At 38.0% G+C, this 20,669-nt stretch overlaps 4 protein-coding genes and 1 pseudogene across 8 annotated transcripts; 3 read left to right on the top strand and 2 right to left on the bottom strand.

Annotated features, from left to right (window-relative positions):
• Positions 1–371: 371 nt before the first annotated feature.
• On the top strand, positions 372–4,524 carry LOC137742150 (uncharacterized). Its single transcript, XM_068481917.2, has 7 exons — positions 372–804; positions 1,627–1,767; positions 1,868–2,233; positions 2,501–2,746; positions 3,310–3,402; positions 3,513–3,713; positions 4,079–4,524. The coding sequence occupies exons 1-7, from the start codon at positions 499–501 to the stop codon at positions 4,292–4,294; spliced, it is 1,569 nt and encodes a 522-aa protein (XP_068338018.2). The 5' UTR covers positions 372–498; the 3' UTR covers positions 4,295–4,524.
• A 1,105-nt stretch (positions 4,525–5,629) lies between these two features.
• On the bottom strand, positions 5,630–8,234 carry LOC137742056 (protein FATTY ACID EXPORT 6). The gene is made up of 3 exons (XM_068481798.2): positions 7,898–8,234; positions 6,936–7,023; positions 5,630–5,898 (listed from the first exon to the last, which is right to left on the bottom strand). Exons 1-3 carry the CDS (start codon positions 8,094–8,096, stop codon positions 5,826–5,828), a joined length of 360 nt encoding a protein of 119 aa, XP_068337899.2. The 5' UTR covers positions 8,097–8,234; the 3' UTR covers positions 5,630–5,825.
• Positions 8,235–8,799: 565 nt separating this feature from the next.
• Positions 8,800–14,212, top strand: LOC137742371 (uncharacterized). Of its 4 annotated transcripts, XM_088679364.1 has the most exons (7): positions 8,809–9,045; positions 9,172–11,359; positions 11,483–11,610; positions 11,693–11,929; positions 12,082–12,209; positions 12,310–12,442; positions 13,620–14,212. In XM_088679364.1, the coding sequence occupies exons 1-2, from the start codon at positions 8,836–8,838 to the stop codon at positions 10,243–10,245; spliced, it is 1,284 nt and encodes a 427-aa protein (XP_088535490.1). In that variant the 5' UTR covers positions 8,809–8,835; the 3' UTR covers positions 10,246–11,359; positions 11,483–11,610; positions 11,693–11,929; positions 12,082–12,209; positions 12,310–12,442; positions 13,620–14,212. The 4 variants fall into 4 exon arrangements, with proteins under 4 accessions (XP_088535489.1, XP_088535488.1, XP_088535487.1 ...); XM_088679363.1 differs by having other exon boundaries at positions 8,800–11,359; positions 11,704–11,929; XM_088679362.1 differs by having other exon boundaries at positions 8,800–11,359.
• Positions 10,852–14,212, top strand: LOC137742372 (CRS2-associated factor 2, mitochondrial-like; annotated as a pseudogene). Its single transcript, XR_015953167.1, has 6 exons — positions 10,852–11,359; positions 11,483–11,610; positions 11,704–11,929; positions 12,082–12,209; positions 12,310–12,442; positions 13,620–14,212. The product of XR_015953167.1 is annotated as a CRS2-associated factor 2, mitochondrial-like (transcript).
• Positions 14,213–15,013: 801 nt separating this feature from the next.
• On the bottom strand, positions 15,014–19,787 carry LOC137741762 (purple acid phosphatase 18). The gene is made up of 5 exons (XM_068481482.2): positions 19,450–19,787; positions 17,310–17,978; positions 16,027–16,215; positions 15,854–15,942; positions 15,014–15,474 (listed from the first exon to the last, which is right to left on the bottom strand). The coding sequence occupies exons 1-5, from the start codon at positions 19,585–19,587 to the stop codon at positions 15,255–15,257; spliced, it is 1,305 nt and encodes a 434-aa protein (XP_068337583.2). The 5' UTR covers positions 19,588–19,787; the 3' UTR covers positions 15,014–15,254.
• Between the last annotated feature and the right edge of the window lie 882 nt (positions 19,788–20,669).

The raw sequence follows: 20,669 nt of genomic DNA, 5'->3' as shown, positions 1-20,669 counted from the left end.
AAAACTCAAAATTCGCTTCACATTGCTGTGAATCTATTAATTTCTTATGTTTGTTTGATATGAGTGCGCTAGACTAATTAAACTTTTTTTAATTTTTTTTTCATCTCTTCAGCTTTTTTTAAAATATAATATTCTCTATGTTAATGCATAATGAAGATTTATAATTAAATTTATTGCATATGCGACATAGTATTATTCGACGTCGGGGTCGACATATGTTTTAAGAAGCGACCTATAAGTTCTAGAGAGAAGAAAATCCACAAATTAAAGTAGATGAATTTTGAATTTTAGAAAATAAAATGGTGATTTTTTTGAGTTATAGGTGATAAAGTTGGTTAACAATCTATCAAAAAGGACAAAATAAATATAAAAGCAAAACAAACTGGTCGTTGGAAGTGGTGATACGAAATCAATGTGCAGAAAACGTTTCTCTCTCTAACGGAACGGGGCCAGGTTCAACTACCTCAGGGATCTCTCTCCTCTGACAGAGAGAGAGCCATGGCTTCCTCTCCCTCCCTACTGTTCGCAGCCACCATAACCACCCTCACTTTTCTCTCCGTACACTCCGTCAAATTACCATTTCACCCCCGCGACGTCCTCCCTCTCCTGCCCAGACAGATTTCATGGCCAATCCTCAACTCTCTGCACGGCCCGGTCGATCTCCTGCCCACCTTCGTTGGCTCGGCTTCGTCCCCGAACGACAGTTTTGAGTGGAAAGGCGCGTGCTTTTACCAGAACACGGCGTGGATGGAGTTCCACAACAAGACTGGCAGCGAATTTGGCGGCGGAACTCTTCATCTCAAGGTCTCGGATCACTTTTTAGGTTTTTATTAAATTTCATTTTCGAGTTAGGTTTTTGGCAATTTGTAGTTTTTGAGTATTTGGATGATTGGGTATTGAGATTCCTTAGCTGGGTTTGTGGAAATTTGAAGTTTTGGTTACCAGGACATTAAATTTGAATTTTTTAGGAGGGTTTCTACTTTCTTGTTTCGAAAATGACTAACTTGTGGTTTTTCTTAGGGATTTTAGTCCTTTTTGTTTTTTTTTTTTTTTTTTGTAGGTAAATTATTATACATTTGGATAATTGGGTTTGTGGGTTATAACTTATTGGAGTTGTTGACTGTATAGTGGGAGCTTAGGCTTGTGGGTTTACTGCTGTTGGTTTTTTCTTAGGTTGAATCAATTGGTAAGTTTATTGGATATTCTAGAATATCAGAGTTGGGGAAGTTGGATAGTAAGGGCCGTTTGATAACCATTTCGATTGCAGTTTTCGGTTTTCATTTTCACTGTATAAATGAAAACTGAAACTAGAAACTAAAATTGAAAACTTGAAAACTGAAAACTGAAAACTGAAATGATTCTCAAACGGACCTGAGGTGTTAATTGCATTTTTGAGTTGAGCTTCTGGTATTTCTTTAGATTGTTTTGTGGGTTTTATGATCCAAAACATATCATGTTGGCTTAATTTTTTGGAATGTTCAGGTAATAGGTATCAGGTGTGTCGATATAGGTGTCATTAATTTCATATTTATGAACTTGAACTTCTTATGATTCTTTGATTACTAAAGTAGAGAAAATACCTGATTTGTATTATAACGATTAAGAACTGAATCTGTCTGTGCGCAGGTTAGTAAGCCTCACAGTTGGACGTGTATGGATATTTACGTCTTTGCAACTCCATACACTGTCACATGGGATTACTATTTACTGTCTCGGGAGCATACATTTGAGTTTAAAGAGTGGCAAGGAAAAGACGAGTTTGAATATGTGAGTTGCCACTTTCTAGTATTTAGATATTATTTGATATTTTGATTTGGTTTGAAAGGAAAAGTTGGGATTAATTTGGTCTTTAATCTTACCTTTTCAGGTGAAAAACAGGGGAGTTTCTATTTTCCTTATGCAAGCAGGGATGTTAGGCACCCTTCAAGCGTTGTGGGATGTCTTCCCATTGTTTACGAATACTGGATGGGGTGAGAACTCTAATATTGGGTTTCTTGAGAAGCACATGGGTGCTTCCTTTGATCAGCGTCCTCAACCTTGGGTAACAAATATTAGCATTGATGATATTCACTCTGGAGATTTCCTAGCAATATCTAAGATTCGTGGACGGTGGGGTGGATTTGAGACTCTAGAAAAGTGGGTGAGTGGAGCTTATGCTGGTCATTCTGCTGTTTGTTTAAGGGATTCTGAAGGAAAGCTATGGGTTGGTGAATCAGGACACGAAAATGAGAAGGTGAGCTACAGGTTTGTAAAATATTATATCGTATTATACATCTGTTTTACCTTGGGCTAGTGGCATATTCTCTCCCTCAAGAATAAGGCTTTGGTTTGGAGGTTCATTTCCAATTAATGCACAGGAATTTGCAGGTCAACTTTTTTTATTTTTAAAATTTTACTATTTTTCTTCTAGTATTCTATATAATACAGTCTGCTGTTAATGTTATAAGTAGTGCTTCTCAAGAAGTTAATGTTGAAGGTGCTTTTTCCTTCCATATTCTAGGGGGAAGATATTATTGCTGTGCTTCCATGGGATGAATGGTGGGAATTTGAGCTAAATAAAGATGATTCCAATCCCCATATTGCATTGCTTCCCTTGCATCCTGATATACGTGCTAAGTTCAATGAGACTGCTGCCTGGGAGTATGCAAGGAGCATGGAAGGTCAACCTTATGGTTTTCATAACTTGATATTCAGCTGGATAGATACTATAGAAGACAACTATCCACCCCCTTTGGATGCTCACGTGGTATCATATCTTTACTACATTTAATATTTCATTATGTGGCTAAGTTTACGGTATTAGTAAATGCTACAATCGTAACTAGTTCCCTTAGTATTTCTGTTTGATTATTTAGTTCTGGTTTAGTTATTATTGAACTTGGTAGTTTCCATTACCTGTCTGGGTTGAGGGCTGGGATTCAATAGAGGACTTGAAAAGCTAACTATTAGGTGCTTTACCCCAATCTTTCTCTGTATGATCATTAACTTCTGGCTTTCACACAACTCTATAAACGTGATGGGTATGGATATCGAAGTGCTGATGCAGAAATAATATGACTGTTTCATAGCGGACTAAAAGGGGTCTATGATGAGGATAAAGGTAGAAATTTCGTCTAACTAAAACGTTTCCAATAGGGTTATAAGTAGTGGGTTCTTTCACTGGAACAGAAGATAGAAAGAAATGCCTTGTTTAGGTTCATAGTGATTTGTGAGGCAACTCGCCCTCTCTCTGCTGATGCTTCTGTGGGCTTCAATGTGTTTTCTTAAACCTTAAACATTTTCCTGATCGTTAGCTTTATGGTTATGCAGGTTGCATCTGTTATGACTGTTTGGAATCAAATACAGCCTGCATATGCTGCGAACATGTGGAATGAAGCCTTGAACACGAGACTTGGAACAAAGGTGTTTGAAATGTGCAATATCGATTGGTCAAGATTTTCATTTTTTAGTCAATATCGTTGAGTCATTAATTTCCATTTGAGTTTCTGATGTACCCTTTGTATTTCATGCAGAACCTTACTTTTCCGGATATTCTAGTTGAAGTTGAAAAGAGAGGATCATCTTTTGACCAACTGCTGACAATTCCCGAACAGGATGATTGGGAATACAGTGATGGGAAGTCAACATCGTGTGTGGCCTTCATTCTTGAAATGTATAAGGAGGCAGGACTGTTTGGTCCAATTGCAAGCTCTATCCAGGTCACTGAATTTACGGTGAGTTTATCGTGAACAAAATTTAATCTGTTTGCTTTGAATAACCGGGCCACCTTTTTGCATCATCTCCAAAATTAATGCACTATCTGGAAAGGGGGAGAATTGAAACTAGTTCTAGGGAGACACAAGATGAATGACGAATATCTTTTGTTTCCTCTTCAACATGAATTGATGAAGTAGTAATGTTTCTACTTAATAATTGGATAGTGTTGTAACAATTACAAAATAAACAAGGAAATTGTTAGATTAATGTAGCTCTTGATCAGAAAGTATTTCAATGCTGGTACTTTGTAACGAAGTTGTCTCGTAAGGAATTTATATGTTGATTCGTATTAATTATACCTTTTTTTCTGTCATTGATGCAGATAAAAGATGCTTACATGCTCAAGTTCTTTGAAAATAATTCAAGCCGCCTGCCAAAGTGGTGCAATGATGGTGACACCGTGAAGCTTCCTTTCTGTCAAATTAAAGGGAAGTATCGAATGGAATTACCTTTATACAACACTATGGAAACGTACCCCCATATGAACGAAAGGTGCCCATCACTGCCCCCCAAGTACTCCCGGTCGCAGAATTGCTAAGTCCTGATTTTGTTGCGTTTACATTTGTTACACCCATGGTCGAAGTTGTTCACGTTTCTGTTGATTTTAGCATAATTTTACGGTTGGATACGTAGGCATGAAAGATGGGGAAGCTGTAAATATGTTCATCTGTCGGGTAAGCAGTCTAAGTTCTCCAATTGTTGTACAATGTAGATGATAAATGGACCACGAATTTTAATGCAAAGGGGTAATCTCTTCATTTTCCAGAATGTGTTTGTTCTTCTTCTTAGTATTGTTGTCATTCATAACTGCTCTGTGATTGGAAGCCACAACATTGTCGGAACAAGTGTTAATGAGAGGAGATGACATTGTGCATAGAATGCAAAGGTCTTGCAGCATGCACCACTGTATTGTATTCGATGGGTCCTTAGCCGCCCTTGGTCTTTAGATTCTTGGCCCCACATCCAGCCTTTTGTTCATCAGGTGTATACCATACACCAGAGCATAGCAGAATTTGCAAGCGAGTTGGGTTTTTCGAACCATAAGTTGGCTTGGCCTAAGTTCTGTAGAGATTGATTTGATGGTCTAATACAAGGGAGTTTTAACGAAACACTTTAACGAAAAATCATATTTTTACCTTTTTTTAGTACTATTCACTATATCTTTATTTGTCTTTTTTCATTAAAACTACAGTTTTTTTGAACTTTTCGTTAGTTTTCCTTTAACATACAAATGTAAGACGGCATAAACATTAGTTCATGACAGTTTCCTCCCAGTTTGTCTAGAGACTGGTTTGATGAGTCATAAACACCAGATGTTTTTGACAAATTTAGATTGACTTGATCGTTGCTAGATACCTGGTCACATTCACATTGACTCCCTTAATGATTTCATTTTTTTTTAGGACCAAGTCGGGACATGATCGGAAACTCAATGGCATGCGCGAGGCAAAGGACGAGTTTAGTTAATGGCAGACGATGGTTTTCAGAATCTAGGCCTAACCGAGACGGTTGATTCCTTAAAGAGTATGGCCAAAAGGATTGCTTCCAATCCTACTACGGTGGAAGAGAGAAGTTTACTTCATGGCTAATCCATATAGTGAATCTAATTCAATCCTCACCACCAAACGAGGCCTAAGTAAAATTAGGACTCATTTGAGGTTCCCATTGAAATAAAGTCTTCCATCCATCTAATTCCTGTTTTCAAACAAGCAGAATTTTACTTGAATTCATGAGAAACTAGGGTTATAATCCCATGCACTGAAGGCCGTTCCCCTCGACCATTAAACAAGAGTTAGCTAAACAAAGAAATCAAAGGGTTTATTACCGCAGTCACTTGATTCGATTAAAAGTAAGTAAACAAAGGACGAGGCAATGAATGAAGCAAGATTTCGACAAATTTCAGACTTGTCTATCGTTTTATACACACACTGACACACCTGATAGCACAGTATCTAGTGATATTGGATTGACTAACAGCTTGGTAACATCAAATATGGGCAAGTGGAAGTGGAAGGGTGTAATTTAAATATGCCAGCTTATAAGTTTTGGCAGTAAGTCCTCAAATACCATTACTTGGTCTTGGCCGGAATATGGTTTCCACCCGTTGCAATTTTGTACAGATAAAATCCAGTCATGACAATGCTGCAACAAAATGAAGTAGTTTAGATTCAAAAACTTCGAATATATCCTGTTACAAAGGAAGATCTATGAATAATAGAAACTGTTAAGATCTCCAATTAAAGGTTTTAATCATAGGTAAATTAGAGTCCACAATTAGGATTCATGACAATGATAGAAACGCTATACGATTACTGCAAAATGATAACCACATGTGACTTTATAATCTGATATAGGCGCATCGCCTTCCCTCCTTTATGCCCAATCATATAACAGGGTTACAGGATTGAGAATTAGATTCCACTCCAGCTCTCATTACTCTACCATTTCCTATCGACTTCTTTTACCCCTCCTATTCTGCAGAGACCACAGATAGTAGAGAATGCGGGAAGACAGAAAAAGGTGAATCATTCAAGTATGATATTCCGATAGCACTGATTGTACAGCGCTAAAACAGTTTCAACAGAAAATATGATTCAGGAGAGCTTCACTCATTCAGTGAGTGGGGACACATGATTGGGTGGATTGACTGGAAAATATGATATCCAAGTGTGAATTGATTTTGGATGAAAATTCAACTGAGTCAAGTTTCACCAAAAAGTGACATCGATAAAATTTAAAGGGCTATAGATAGGCCATTCTCGAAAGACAACCATATATAACATCTGCTAATCTTTGAAAAACTAACTATCCACAAACCACTGACAGCATCAACACATGTTCCACATGCCTCCAGTGCACAAACTGATTAATTCCAGTCAATTAAAAAGGTTACATTTGTTCAATTACTCTATGCTAATGCCAGCTAGGGACGAAAATAGGATATTCAAGCGTCCGGAATGGAATTTACTCGTTGGAAATAAAAAACAGGGGAATCAATGAAGTCATATGCAACAAATAAAAGTCATACTGGATGCATAAGGTTACTTCTAACACCTAACAGACTGATGACACACAAAATTTGGAAACGCTCTTGTGCACTAGTAAATAATTGATGGATAAATATCCAGCAAAGTGAAGAATGAGAAACACATAAAAAGGCAGATTTAATCTGAACTCACCTGATACCAGCAACAACACCAGCTGGCATGATCTTAAAAGTATGCAGATAGCGCTGTCCCATGACCCACGTAAGTATGGCAGAACAAACTGTTACAAGGCGCATCAATTAGTTCCAAAACAACATCTCACAGAGATTGAGCATCAATGTAACAGGAGCCAAACATGAACACAGAAAAAGGACGAGAAAAACAACGAATGCGATCTTATACAAAACCATCTTTCTTAATCTCTTCAATTCTTACAATTCTTGAAATTTTGATAGGCAATCACCGAGCACATTACACCTAAAACCACTTCGTTCAAATTGCCGTATCATGGTCGAATCATATTGCATTGACTAAGGCATGACTGATTAGTTCTATGACATAAATAAACCTTGCTTAGAATGAGCCTGGACATAAAGAAATAACGTACTTCGATATCAGTGGAGAACCAAACCTTTGGGATTTTACGCTGGCATTTCTAGCGTTACTCTAAGGTGACGATATCCCAAGCCTATCACCCGTCACCATGTGTTTAACTTGCTCACACGGCATAGCGTGACTGATTCGGGATACCGTTACCTTAGCCTATGAGTTGTATGTAAGTTCTTCTCCACAACGACAAACAGAAACCGAAGCTAAAACTACAAACCTAGAGACAGTTTTAACAGGAAACAAACACAACGCCTCCAGATTACTAGAGGTAACAAGGCAACCTCAAAAAAGAAGTCAGTTTTCAAACATAAACATCTGCAAAGTTAATGCAATCAAATAAATAAACTACATAAAAGTTACCTACTTTGTGATCCCACGATGTTTTTATCTCAACAAACAAAGATCCGGATTCTGATTTGATTTTTTATTTTTACTTATTTCCCCTTTTAACTTCCTATGATCTCAGTAAAGTATCAATTCAAATCTGGGATCCACACCATTAAAACTAAATAAATAAAAAAAAATAAAAAATCAATAAATCGTACCCGTTTCGAGAATCAGAGCAGGATACGAGTTCTTCTTCTTCTCGAAGGCTTTGAGACTGATATATCCAGCAAGAGTGAGGAGCAATCCGATGCCCGCGCCTCCAGCCAAAGAAGCCGTGCTCCCCTTCTTGAAATATCCAAAAACTCCTCCGCCGATCAGCACCAACCCGTAGGGGATCGTGAAGCAAAAATCGTGCATCTTCTCCAACTGGGTTTCCGGGAAAACTTTCAGATTCTCGGGGAAAAAACCACACTGGTTTATCCTCAATCCCTCACGAATTAAAGATTTTTTTTTTTCTTCTACAGACAGGGACTTTTGTGTTTGTCGTCAGTATTGGCGCGTGGCAAGCTCATACCTCTAATATAATAACTTTGACTAAACTGCCGATTTTCACCTTAATTTTCGATTTTTTCTTTAAACTTTTTAATTAGAAAATTATGGATTTAAACTACTTTTTTCAATCGATTTCCTAGTTTTTGATTCATTCAATCTAAATTTCTGTTAAATAAAAATATGTGCACAATATGTGAGAATAATTCGATCGCTACGTTCTTTAAAATAATTGAAAATCCTAGATTTCTAAAATATTGACTTGTGTAAATCTGTGTGATTCTATAGTTTTTGTGTTTAAATATCTAGCGAAATGACGTTTTTGTTTTCAAAAGAATCATATGGTAAGCACGTGATAAAAGTTAACGTTAATTTGGATAAAATCTACGGAAAACTAACGGCAAGAGGAAATCGGCCAGAAAAATTAGTTTAAATATTTGATTTTCCAATTTAAAAGTTTAGGGAGTAAATCGAAGTTAGGTGAAAGTTTAGGGATAAATCGGCAGTTTACTCTAATAACTTTATATAATCATGTATAAAACGAGACGTCGTTTTGTTAAACATTAGGCTACTCGTCGTCTTATCGCCTTTGTTTTCTTTTTCTACCATGGCTACTCGAACACATAGACGCTGGTTCGGTTCTCGGACCCGAAACAACAATCTCTGCTCACTTCTCCAAAACCCTTGCTTTCTTCCTCAAACCCTAAAAATGGTGACTACTCAGGCCGCTTCCAAACGACCCATTTGCCCATCGTGCTCCAAACCAGCTCGGCTCTGCCTCTGCTCTCGGATTCAGAACCCGGGGCTCCATAACTCTGTAAGTGTGACCATTCTTCAACACAGCTTAGAAAAGAATCACCCACTTAATTCCGCTAGGATTGCTAGATTAGGCCTCAAGAATCTCAGTGTAGTTACTGTTTCTGATGTGAATTTTGAATCCCAGTTCGTTATCCGGCCGCTGGACTCGGTTTCTCAAATGGGTTCGGACCGGAATGGTTTGAAAAGTTTAGGTTTTGATGAAGTTGTTGAAAGTAGAGAGACCCAGAAGCTGGATTTTGAGTATTGTGATGGGTTCAGCCCAGGGGAAGAAAATGTGGGAAAGTTGGGATTTGGGTTATCTGCAAATTTGGCAGAAGAGAAAAACAATAGTAGTTTGATTGATTGTGAGAAATGCAATTTTGGTAGTGATTTAGGTGATATGAGTAGTTCTCGAAACCAATTAGGGGATGTAGATTTTGTGGAGAAAGAACATGAATTCAGTAGTGAAGATTTCACTGATGGTATACACGTAGATGGGCAATGCAATGTCGATGAGGTTTCTGCTTCTACTGCGTTGGATGCATTATCCGGGGATTCTGATGTAGGTTTTGATGCGGTTGAAGGTATCGAAAGGGGTAATGGTGATCCTGTTATAACTGCTACCATTGGTAAGCATGGCGTCATTAGCTCACTTTCGCATAATTGGATGCCACAAACCGGTTGCAAGGATCTGAAATTTGATACAATTTTAGACATAGCAGATGCGCGTGGTGCACTATCAGAGGGGTTTGTTGTACGGAAGTTGCAAAAGCAGCCGTTGAAGGGAAGCATGGAGTTGGATGAGTATGTGGAGTTTGAGGTAGAGGTTCCTCCTGGATCTGTACTCTTATTTCCATCTGAAGAAGCAGTCAGTGTCGGGGACCTTGAGGCGATGGATATTAAGGTGAAGAATCTGATTGTTTTGGATGGAACATGGTCAAAGGCAAAGAGAATGTATGGGGAAAACCCCTGGTTGAAACTCTTGCCGCACTTGAAGTTGAATGTGGACAAGATGAGCTTGTACAGTGAAGTGAGGCTTCAGCCGAAGCCGGGATTTCTCTCCACTATTGAGAGCATTGTGTATGCACTTAAAGCAGTAGGGGACAGCCCTGGGGCGCTGGCTGAGGGGCTGGACAACCTCTTGGATGTTTTCAGGTCTATGGTCGAGGACCAGATACGATGCAAAGAAGAGAGATTAAGCAATGTCTCGCCGGGGTAAGTTTTGTCCTCGATTTCTACAATTTCAACATCATCCTGAAACCTGGCGATGAAAGCCATTGGAGTTGCTCGGTTTGTGTTTCAAGAAACCTGTTTGTGTAAAGCCATGTTTCATGGATATCAATGAAATTGAAAACAACCATGAATTTTTGCCTACTCTTTTCAATTATTTATGCTCGGTTTGTCAAAATCCAACTGGTAAGCCATAATGACAAACGGTTGTGTCGTGTTTGTCGAAGATGTATCAGTAACATGTTGATACGTTTTTGTTTTGAGTAGTCGGGGATGTTGAATCAAAATTAGAACGGACGTTTGTTGCATACCGGAGTATTTATAATATATCATATCAAAACGACATCTTCGACAACATGTGCTGATACATTTTTGTCCACGACAAAGATGTATTAACATTGGACTGGGCGTGTCTAGTTCTAGTGGCACTCTTTTGACATTACATATGGGTTTCTTTTAACTGTGGCCGTCGCATCTACGATGTTATCCCTTCGTTGTGACGCGCAAATTACTGTTATACCCATTTCTTCAACCCACCCAGTCCGAGTGCCAAGTCAGTCTGGTTAGCAACCAAACCGAACTGAACTCTGCTGCGATGCTGAAGCAACTCTCATGGCGTCACTCACCTCACAAAACCCTAACCCTAACCCTAGACCCAATCAAACCATTCCTCTCCATCTCCCGCCTTCTGACCCAGTCTCTCTCTGACGACGCATACGAATACGACCCTCCGTTCTCTCCGGTTTCCAAACACTCAAAGCCCAAAAAGAACCTGACTCAGTCTAAAGCTCCGGACCCGAAGAATGACCCGTCCCGGCCTCTCAAATCGGACCTGCCCTTCGACTTCAGCTACTCGTATTCGGAGACCAACCCAGCGGTCGAACCTATTGCGTACCGAGAGTCCCGCAAGTTCTCTCCTTTTGGGCCCGGTCGGCTTGATCGGAAATGGACGGGCACTGTTGCACCGGCCCAGCAAGAAGTGGACTTGGACCGGGTCGCGGAGGAGAGAAAACGGGTTCTCGGAGACCCACTAACGGAGGAGGAAGCGGCGGAGCTGGTGGAACGCTACAGTCATAGTGATTGTTCTCGGCAAATCAATATGGGTAAGGGTTTTCGGTTAGGGTTTAGGATTCTGAAATTGTTCAGGCATTTTATAGTATAATATGTAACTGGTTATATATGTAAGCTTTGTAGTCATTGACTTGGATGAGAAATTTTTGTATCAGGAAAGGGAGGAGTTACACATAACATGTTAGATGATATCCACAATCATTGGAAGCGAGCCGAGGCGGTGAGGATCAAGTGTTTGGGAGTGCCAACTATTGACATGGACAATGTTTGCTTCCACCTTGGGGTTTGAACTTAACTCTGGCTCCATAATTGAATCATAGGTTGAATTTCGTTGTTCGGAAATTATTAGCTGATGGGTATAGTAGTGTATATGCAGGACAAGTGCGGTGGGAAGATTATTTATCGGCACATTAATGTCCTTATTTTATATCGGGGTGGAAACTATGATCCGTAGAATCGACCTGTAATACCTGTAATGCTCTGGAAGCCATATCCTCCGATATATCCAAAGCTTGTGAAGAATGTTGCTGACAGTTTGACATTTGAAGAAACGAAGGAGTTAAGAAACAGAGGACTAAACTGTCCACCTCTAATGAAACTTAGTAAGTGTCTTATCTTAAAAATAAGGGAACTTAGCAAGTGAATTTTGATTGTTGGATGTTTCGGATGATGTCTGCGTTCCTTTGTTGTTTATAATAGTAAATGGGATGTGGAAAAATTTTGTGGTCACTTAGCACAATTTTTTCTTCTGCAGCCAGAAATGGTGTGTATGTGAATGTTGTGGATAGAGTTAGGGAGGCCTTCAATACTGAAGAGGTAGTGAGACTAGACTACACGCATGTTGGTGCCAGCGATTGCAAAAGGATAGGCGTAAAATTAAGGGTACGGTTTGTATTGGTTAAGTTTAGACAGTTTGGTGGTACTTATGGGTTTCTAACCCATTCTTATTAATTTTTTTTTCTTCTGTACTTTATATATTCAGGATCTGGCGCCTTGCATCCCTCTTTTGTTCAAGGATGAGCAGATTATACTTTGGAGGGGGAAGAGAGATCAAGAGCAAGACTCCAAGTGCATAGATAGATATGAAAAATCCACAGATGCTTAAGCGCGGTCAGGTTTGGTACTCAATTCTAAAGAAGTCTCGAATGCAAATGCCAATGCTCTATTAGGCAAGTTATAATATCAAAATTTTATGTTTGACACATTGTTCTTAAATATTACATGCCAAAGAGGACAAAGAAAATGTCATCCAACTAGCATTCGTTGTCAACCCCCATTCCTCCAACATTTAGTTTGCACTTTCTTGTCAATGTCAATTCTTTCCCTTGAACTACGATTTACCTTGCCATTTTTAATCCCGTTGTGCTTGGAGTGTAAATGAGCCTGGCCAAGCTACGGGCTCAACGCGAGTGATTTTTTTTCGAGCTCGTGCTTGGCTAAGGTTAGCTTTTTCAGACACTTCAAGCTTTTGGTTGACTTAGTTGGCTCAACTTTAATTCTTTGGATTTAACTGAATCAATTTGGGTTTAATTCTTTCATGACATTTTACTTTTAGGGATAAACTTAGCTATACCCTATGAACTAGGACCTTGTTCCACCTTGTTCCTTGATCTTTATATTATAAGATCTAATGTTTAACTTTATGGGGCAACCACCACTTAACTTTATGGGGCAACCACTACTTACTACTATGATTATTCTTCTCAAGTAAAGTGAAAAGTCTTAGATTCGACTCTCGTAGATGAGGAGTTTGAAATCAATTATAATGGCTAGTCTATTGTGTACCTTAGTGCAATTCCTCACCCCTCATTTATCGTTTACACACTAAGGGGTTAGGGGAATAAATTGGTTTTGAACTCGCTAATCGCGTGACTCGGACCTAAGACTTGTCACTTACACGTGAAGAGAATATCACTAGATTGTAATACTAAGTAGCAGTATATATATTGTATTAAAAAAACTTCATGAGGCAATGAACTATAGGAGTTTTAAATTTAAACACAAACTAAACAAGAACAAAAGTCTTCTAGAAGAGAGACGAACAAAACGCAGATTAAATAACTTAAACAAACATTTGATGATGACTTAACGCAATCCTCTCATTCCTTTTGTATAAATATATCATTGTATTCAAAATAACTTAAACTAAATAGACACGTTGGTTACAAAAAATAGGCAGTCACATAGAGGCAGTCTCTCTTCCTAAAAAGACACAGTTTATCATCTCCTTGTCTAACTCTCGTATTCATTTTTCAAAGGATCGTGTCGTGTTAATTGGGTCTAGTCCTGCAGGAGCTGACGATGATGCCAGTGACGAAAGGGTTGCTCCGTTCCAGAGCAACCTGAATGCACCCGCTACGGAATGGGACCCCGTAACTAAAATGGCACCTGAAGAAGACAGGTGCTACTTTTTAAACATTTCTCAACTTATACCCTCTCAATGATTGTCGAACTATAGACTTTTTGAACTCTCCCAATGCTAACACTCTTTATAAAGATAACCTGCAATTGGTTTTGTGTGGGCATACGGATGACGTGGTCCCTTGGATGCGAGGGACATCCTCCGCACCACCCCCATCTCAGTGCTACGCTCTCTTCACACCTCTCCACCAGCATCGGCATCACCATATTAACACTAGTTTCCTTGATCTCCACCTCCGGTTCATGAGGTTGAAGAAACTTCTAAGAATGAAAAGAAAATCTAGTTAGTTTCTCATTTCTCTCCCATTTTAGATTACTCATTGCTATGAACTCATTCATTTCTAATGCTTTACCACTTAAGAGTGTCCAAGTTCATTTATAGTGAAACGCCGGAGGGTTATTTCGGTGAAATTATGGAAGTTACATAATTAATCGTATCCATCCTTGAGATATATTTTTCCTTATATTTATAAATTGTATCCATCGTTGTGATATATTTTACTTCATAATTATATATCGTATCCACATAATAAATATACCTAGATGCGAAATTTGTATTGTCGGTCTAGCTTAAGCTATACCTGTCTTGGATGAGATTTTAATTTGAATCTGATGTAATTAATAGGATATAAATTGAGATTTCTAATCCGAATATCTGAATAAGGTTTGAATATGATAATCCGATTATAAATGGTTCCATAAATGAAGAAAGGTTGATCGGGTCCGATAATAATCAAATCCGACTTAATATGGCATGTTATTTAAATTTTTATACATTATTTTGAAAATCCCATGCTTGTGAGTAATTAAGTTCTTTCGTGAATTCAAAATATACATGCTCTATTTTCAATCCAATGATACAAATAGGAGTCGAAAATGGATTCGAGGATAGTATTTAGGGTAGTGCTATTTACACACTTCTTTTTACTTCTTACACGTTCTTTTCAATTTTCAGCTATCGGATAGGATGAATTGAAAAAAATCGATTACAAAATATTAACAAGAGTGTGTGAGAGTTAAAGTGAACGTGTGAACAACACTATCCTAGTATTTATTGTAAGCAGCACCACCCTTGACCAAGATGGGACCTATTCGTTGCTCGCGTTACTTGCTAAAGGGGCTATAGCCATTTATAATTTGTAAGCTATTTCAGTTTTCGGTTTTTTTTTTTTTTTTTTGGCTCTTAATAGACCGTTTGATAGCTATTTCATTTTTTTTTAAACTAAAAATTTAACCCGAATACATTATATTTACTACCAAGAACATAAAGGGAATCTTACTATATATATGTCCCATTTGAAATAAATACAGGGAAAATTCTACCACATAAATATATATGGTACATGCATGCATTAAGTTTGACAAATACACGGAAGAGCTTGCACATTCGAACTGCAGAAAGCCAATTTTCCGAACACGCCAAACAGATGAGAGAGCTCAAATAGCACAAAGTTCATCTTAAACGTAGAAACCCTTGATTTGATAAACTTCATTTGATTACATGTTCTATGGTTCGATGAGTATCTTCCTTTGTTCATGTCTCTTCTCAGCAACGCATCCCGAACTAACCAACGAGGTTATCCAGACCTGATCGGATCTTACAGGCTCGTCGTCGTCATTCCTATGCCAGGTCCATAAGGCATGGGTCGAGTTCTTTATATTCAGCTCACCATGACCAAAACTTGCTTCCCGGAAAACTGACCACTCAGGTGATGGCCTTTTATACCTGTAAATTTGTGAAATTTTAATATATAATCAGCTTTACACTGTTGTTTCAGCTGAAATATTCAGAATACTGCAAAAAATTGGTAATGGAAACCCCCGCTCTGTATTGAAAGGGTGGAAGCTTTCGTTCTTTTCCAACGCCAATGTTGGAGTACTTAAACAGTTAAAACAACCACCACGTTTGAATTGAAAGAGTCTAATGCTGATGAGACTCATATGTGCTGAATAATAGTATATCATAGAGAATTGAAAACTCAAATGTCCAGATCTCATGCCATTGAGAACCCATTTCAGGATTGTTTTTCCAAGCACATGAAAGTTGAGCAAACATTATATTTTCCAAAATTGGAAATTTGAAAATTTTGAGCATAGATACATACTTGTGAGCTAACCCTTCTCTGTTTCCGCCATCACCAATGGTTATGTGGACAGCACCGCATGTATCTGATCTTCCATTGTTCACACGTTTCTGTCAAACAGGACATCGTGGATTAAACATTGAGTGCCCTCAATTTATATTATTGAAATACATGCGAAATTAGCATAACTATACCGTCCGTTCATAAGCATGAACATGACCAGCAAACACTATATCCACACTGGCAGCATAAAGCAACGGCTCCATTGCTGCCATCATGCTGTCCCCTTCACCTTGATGAGCCTTGTTACTATTGTACCAGGGAACATGAAATAGCACGAGCAGCCAAGGCGTCTTCTGTCGGTCAACCTTTGAAAGATCAGCCTATTTCACAAGAATGACATCAAATAACCGTCACACGTGTAACTGAACAACTGGTTATGTTATAAAAAGATTGGCTCAAGAGAGGCAGTGAAAGAAGCAAAAAGCTCCAAAAGCAAGATAGAAGATGAAAGTAAACGACTCCAAAAGTACATCGAAACTGGTAGTGTAGTAATAATACTTGAAGACAATGCCTTGTTGGTATATTCAAATATGGACCCCTCATTGTTCAAGGCTTGCTTTGTGATTGAGATTGGCAATTCTTAGGGCTGGTTTGGTATTGCTGTGCTTTGAAAAAAAACTGCTTCTGCTGTGCTGTGAGAATAAGCTCATTTTTGCTGCTTCACGTTTTCAGTTTTTTTTCACCCAAAACTGTGAAGATGAGCTATTTTTAAGTGTTTACCAAACACCTTTTTGAGCTCAGCTTTTTTTGATAGCCACTTTTTATAAAAATACCTCAGTACCAAACTAGTACTTAATCAGCAAACTAACCTTCTGCACCTAAAGGCTACACTGGGAACAACACCAGAAAGATATTTATGTTAATAAATTTCCTTTTTATATGTTTCTACTTCCACAGTTGAGGCTCCGAAGATTTTTTGACCATCCCTAACTTCTGTACCAACTTATTTAGTGATGGATTGTTAGAATGGGTTCATTTACTTATTGAGCATATACGCAAATACTAGTAGCCACTAGGGATGAGCACAGGTACCTACCGCCACCGCCACATCCCTAGCACCCAATGTGCAATGGGTACCCAATGCCCATCCCTACTACCCACCATTGAACTTTTCAAGTTTCCAAAGACAAAAGATATGAAGACACATGGTGGGAGGGCATGCCATGTGCACCCATCCAAAAAACTATTAGCCAATCAAAGCATAGTGTGATCTATGAGAATATGTCACATAAACACATATAAGACCTATATGAAAATGTTACAGAAAACATCCAACAGATGGCACATACCGTAAACAGTTGCAAGATCCAAGAAGCTACAGATAAAGAATCAGAATGATTATTACTAATATACTGTTTATTACTTAGTGTTGAAAAGACTATTCCTTCTGATAGGAGAAGAGGATTTAACTAACCTTCAACCACCTGTATTGACCTGAATACTCATCATAATCAGTATATGAACCAAGCATGATAGCATGGACACCTGCAAGTTCGAAGGAATAGTAAAGATTTGAACTTGATCCGCTTTCTTCATACGGCATTTTCCACCTGGAATTATAGGATTGAAACCCATCCTTTAACAATGGTATATTTTCCCTTTCATGGTTCCCTTGGGTTACCATCCATGGCCTTGCACTTGCAAGTGGCTGCACCAGCTCACCAAATGTATCCCACCGAGACTGAATGTAATCAGCATATGAAAGGTCTCCAGGAAGCAGATGCACATCATATTTGCACTGGTCAATGTGGTCTAGGGTTGACTTTGTCCATCCAGTTTGTCCGAGATCTCCAGCCACAGCAAAAGTAATTGGAAATTGAGCTGGAGGGGTCTTGAACTGAAACTCAGGACCTTGGCCTCCACATTGGTAGAAGTAGACGGTGTCATGTTCAAGAGGCCCAATGACAGTATGGTGTATCTTTCCTGAGCTATAGAGCATATACGTATAAGAGGTGCTTTCTCCTTGAGCTACAGAACTGTATGTCCCAGATGATGTTCCATATTCGACAACTGAAGGAGCATATTTATCATCAGTGACCCACGTCACTCGCATGTGCTTGTCTCCTGCCAAAGAGATGTGGACCTGCGATAGGCATTTGTGCAGAAATGTATAATATTAGGGCAAATAATTAATAAACCCTGAAGAACACTGTAAAATTGGGAGTCCATAAACATAAAATATCAGACAAAGACCTAATACCTAACAAATTACTTTCCCCGAGTACAAATCATGTTGATTATGTCGCTATCAATGATAATCATGTTCATTATGCAATCATAACATCCAAGAACTCCAAATTTCAATTCAGTGTATACGCATTAACATGCCAATTAATTGAATAAAAGGAAAACTAATGAAAAGGGTTTGAAAACTTTGAGTTTTAACAATAAGGACAAAACAAAGGGTAAAGTGAATAGTATCAGGATTGACTTTTTAGTGTAAAAATGTGGTTTTTCGTTAAAGTGAAGAGCATCGTGGGCTTTTTGTTAAAACTCCCATCAATGAACATTCCCATATGTACTTCAGCCAAAAACCTTAGAAACTTATTCTGTTTAAGACAGAACGCATGGAGTCAATTGATTGACCAGAAAACTTTTCACCTGAAGTATGTTTATTTCTGCCCTATCCAGCTATGAGGGCTCATGAATTAAGGTCATCCTTGGCAAAGCCTTGAAACAAAATTACGAGGCTTAATTGGGTAGAGGCGTTAGCAAACATGGCCCTAGGAAGAGGTATTGAAATTGGCTGCAAATGGGGAGGTTATATGGTGCTGGTTAAAGTAGCCACTGGAACAAAATGTGCTGCAGCTCATGGTGCAACACGAAATGACTTTCAGTACCTAGTGTCTGAGTGAAAATAACAGAAAAATCAAGTGGACAAAGGTAATGACTCAAATCGAGATAGGTCGCTTTGGTCAGAATGAATTTGATTCTTAGTGGAACTGGATTTCGCCTACGATTGAAAAAATGATAGTTTGGAATAACACCTGTTAATCTTACACTACCACAGAGCTCACAACCGCAAACAAAAACTAGCATTACACTGAGCAAACCAACACAACGACCCCATCTTGATTTCGATCAATTTCCAACCATGCTCTCTTAATCTTACACTAGCTGCCTCTATTAACTAAACAAATAATAATCAAGTTACTCAACATACCGCTACTTAGTAGTAAGTTCTAGTGGTATTCCTCTTCCTTGTAAGCGAGCGAGAGATAATAGGTTCAATTCTTGACATATATGAATTTGACCCATATTATTGTTAGCTCATTGTGAAGCTAAGTCAAACCCTCCACGAAGATAATATTGTTTGTTAAAAAAAAAAAAATATTACTCAACATACCAAACCAAAGAAAAAGGTAAACAAAAACAAAGATTAGACAGAAAGTAAAGTATTTTCTGGCAAACCAAACAGAACCCAAGTTAAAACGGAGCAAAATTTTCCGGCTTTCGTGGAAAGTGGAGTTGGGATCCAAATTTTTCCACAGAAAATCTTGACATTTCCAGAAAGTGACAGAAACAGAGGAGCGAGAAGGTGGCGATTCACTCACCTGCTGGGGAAGAGAAGAGGATTTTCGACTCCATGGGAAATGGAGGGCCTTGCGAGGCGGTGGTCGGAGGTATTCATGGGCGGAGATGACGGTGGCGGAGATTAAGAAAAGGAGCGTGATTATCTGCTTGGGGTCCATTGATTCCCGCTTTGTCTGCGGCGATATCAATTACCCAGGTTCCATTTGGAGGCAGATGGTGCTATTCCCATCATTTTCCATTTGTGCGTGACCGGTAAATCATGTTAACATTGAATATTTTTATTGTTTTTTATCTTATTATTTGTATAAAAAAAATTAATATAAAATATTAAAATGGTTTAATTGTGATCGCACAAAATAAGAGAGGATGGAAAGGGGCACCTAAACAGGGAAGGCAGATCGATACCCTCCTGTTGGGTGCTCTTCCTATCCTCTCCTATATATGCGATCACAGTTAAACCACGACAACATTTTAGATTCCTATTACTTTTTATCTTATTATCTCTTAAAAAAAAAAAATACAAAACAGACAATTTGCCTTCGTTCCATTTTGGGTTGCTTTTTGGATTGTCGTAGTGGAATGACTAAATTACCCATTTGTCCCTTTCCTGAACTTTTACATTTCTGGGGGCGGTAGCATTTGGATGAGGTTGAGGGTTGAGCTAATATTTTGTTCAACAATTATATGACCACTTTGTAAATTTAAAATAGTTAAATTAAAAAAATTATTTTTATGAGATCTGTAAAAGAATCTCTACCATGAATAAAATGAAAGGAACTTTTAAAAAAAGAGTTTGGACTAAATTTATTTTAATAAAAAAAAATCATGTTATAGCTTTATTTAATGAAAAAGATTTAAAATTTAATAAAAAATCTTAAAGTTTAATAAAAAGAATAAAAAATATATATATAATTTTAATATTAAAAAAAAACTGATGCGCGGACTCACACAAATTTTTTATGAAATTTACTACATTATTTATGAAACTTAATGGTACTACACTGTTTATGAAATTTACTATACTGTTTATGAAACTTAACAGTACTACACTGTTAATGAAACTTAACGATACTACACTATTTATAAAACTTAACGGTATTACACAGTTTATGAAATTTAATGGTACGACATTGTTTATGAAACTTTCTACACTATTTATGAAACTTGTACCAGATTTTCAAGTTCTTTCACTAGAATGCAAAAAAAAAAAAGATTTAAAAAAAAAAAAAAAAAAAAACAT

This window comes from Pyrus communis, chromosome 11 (assembly GCF_041283825.1).
Source record: "Pyrus communis isolate YQ-2024b chromosome 11, ASM4128382v1, whole genome shotgun sequence".
NCBI classification, from domain to species: Eukaryota; Viridiplantae; Streptophyta; class Magnoliopsida; order Rosales; family Rosaceae; genus Pyrus; species Pyrus communis.
The sequence above is the reverse complement of the archived record's forward strand: the minus strand, read 5'-3'. Positions and strand labels throughout refer to the sequence as shown.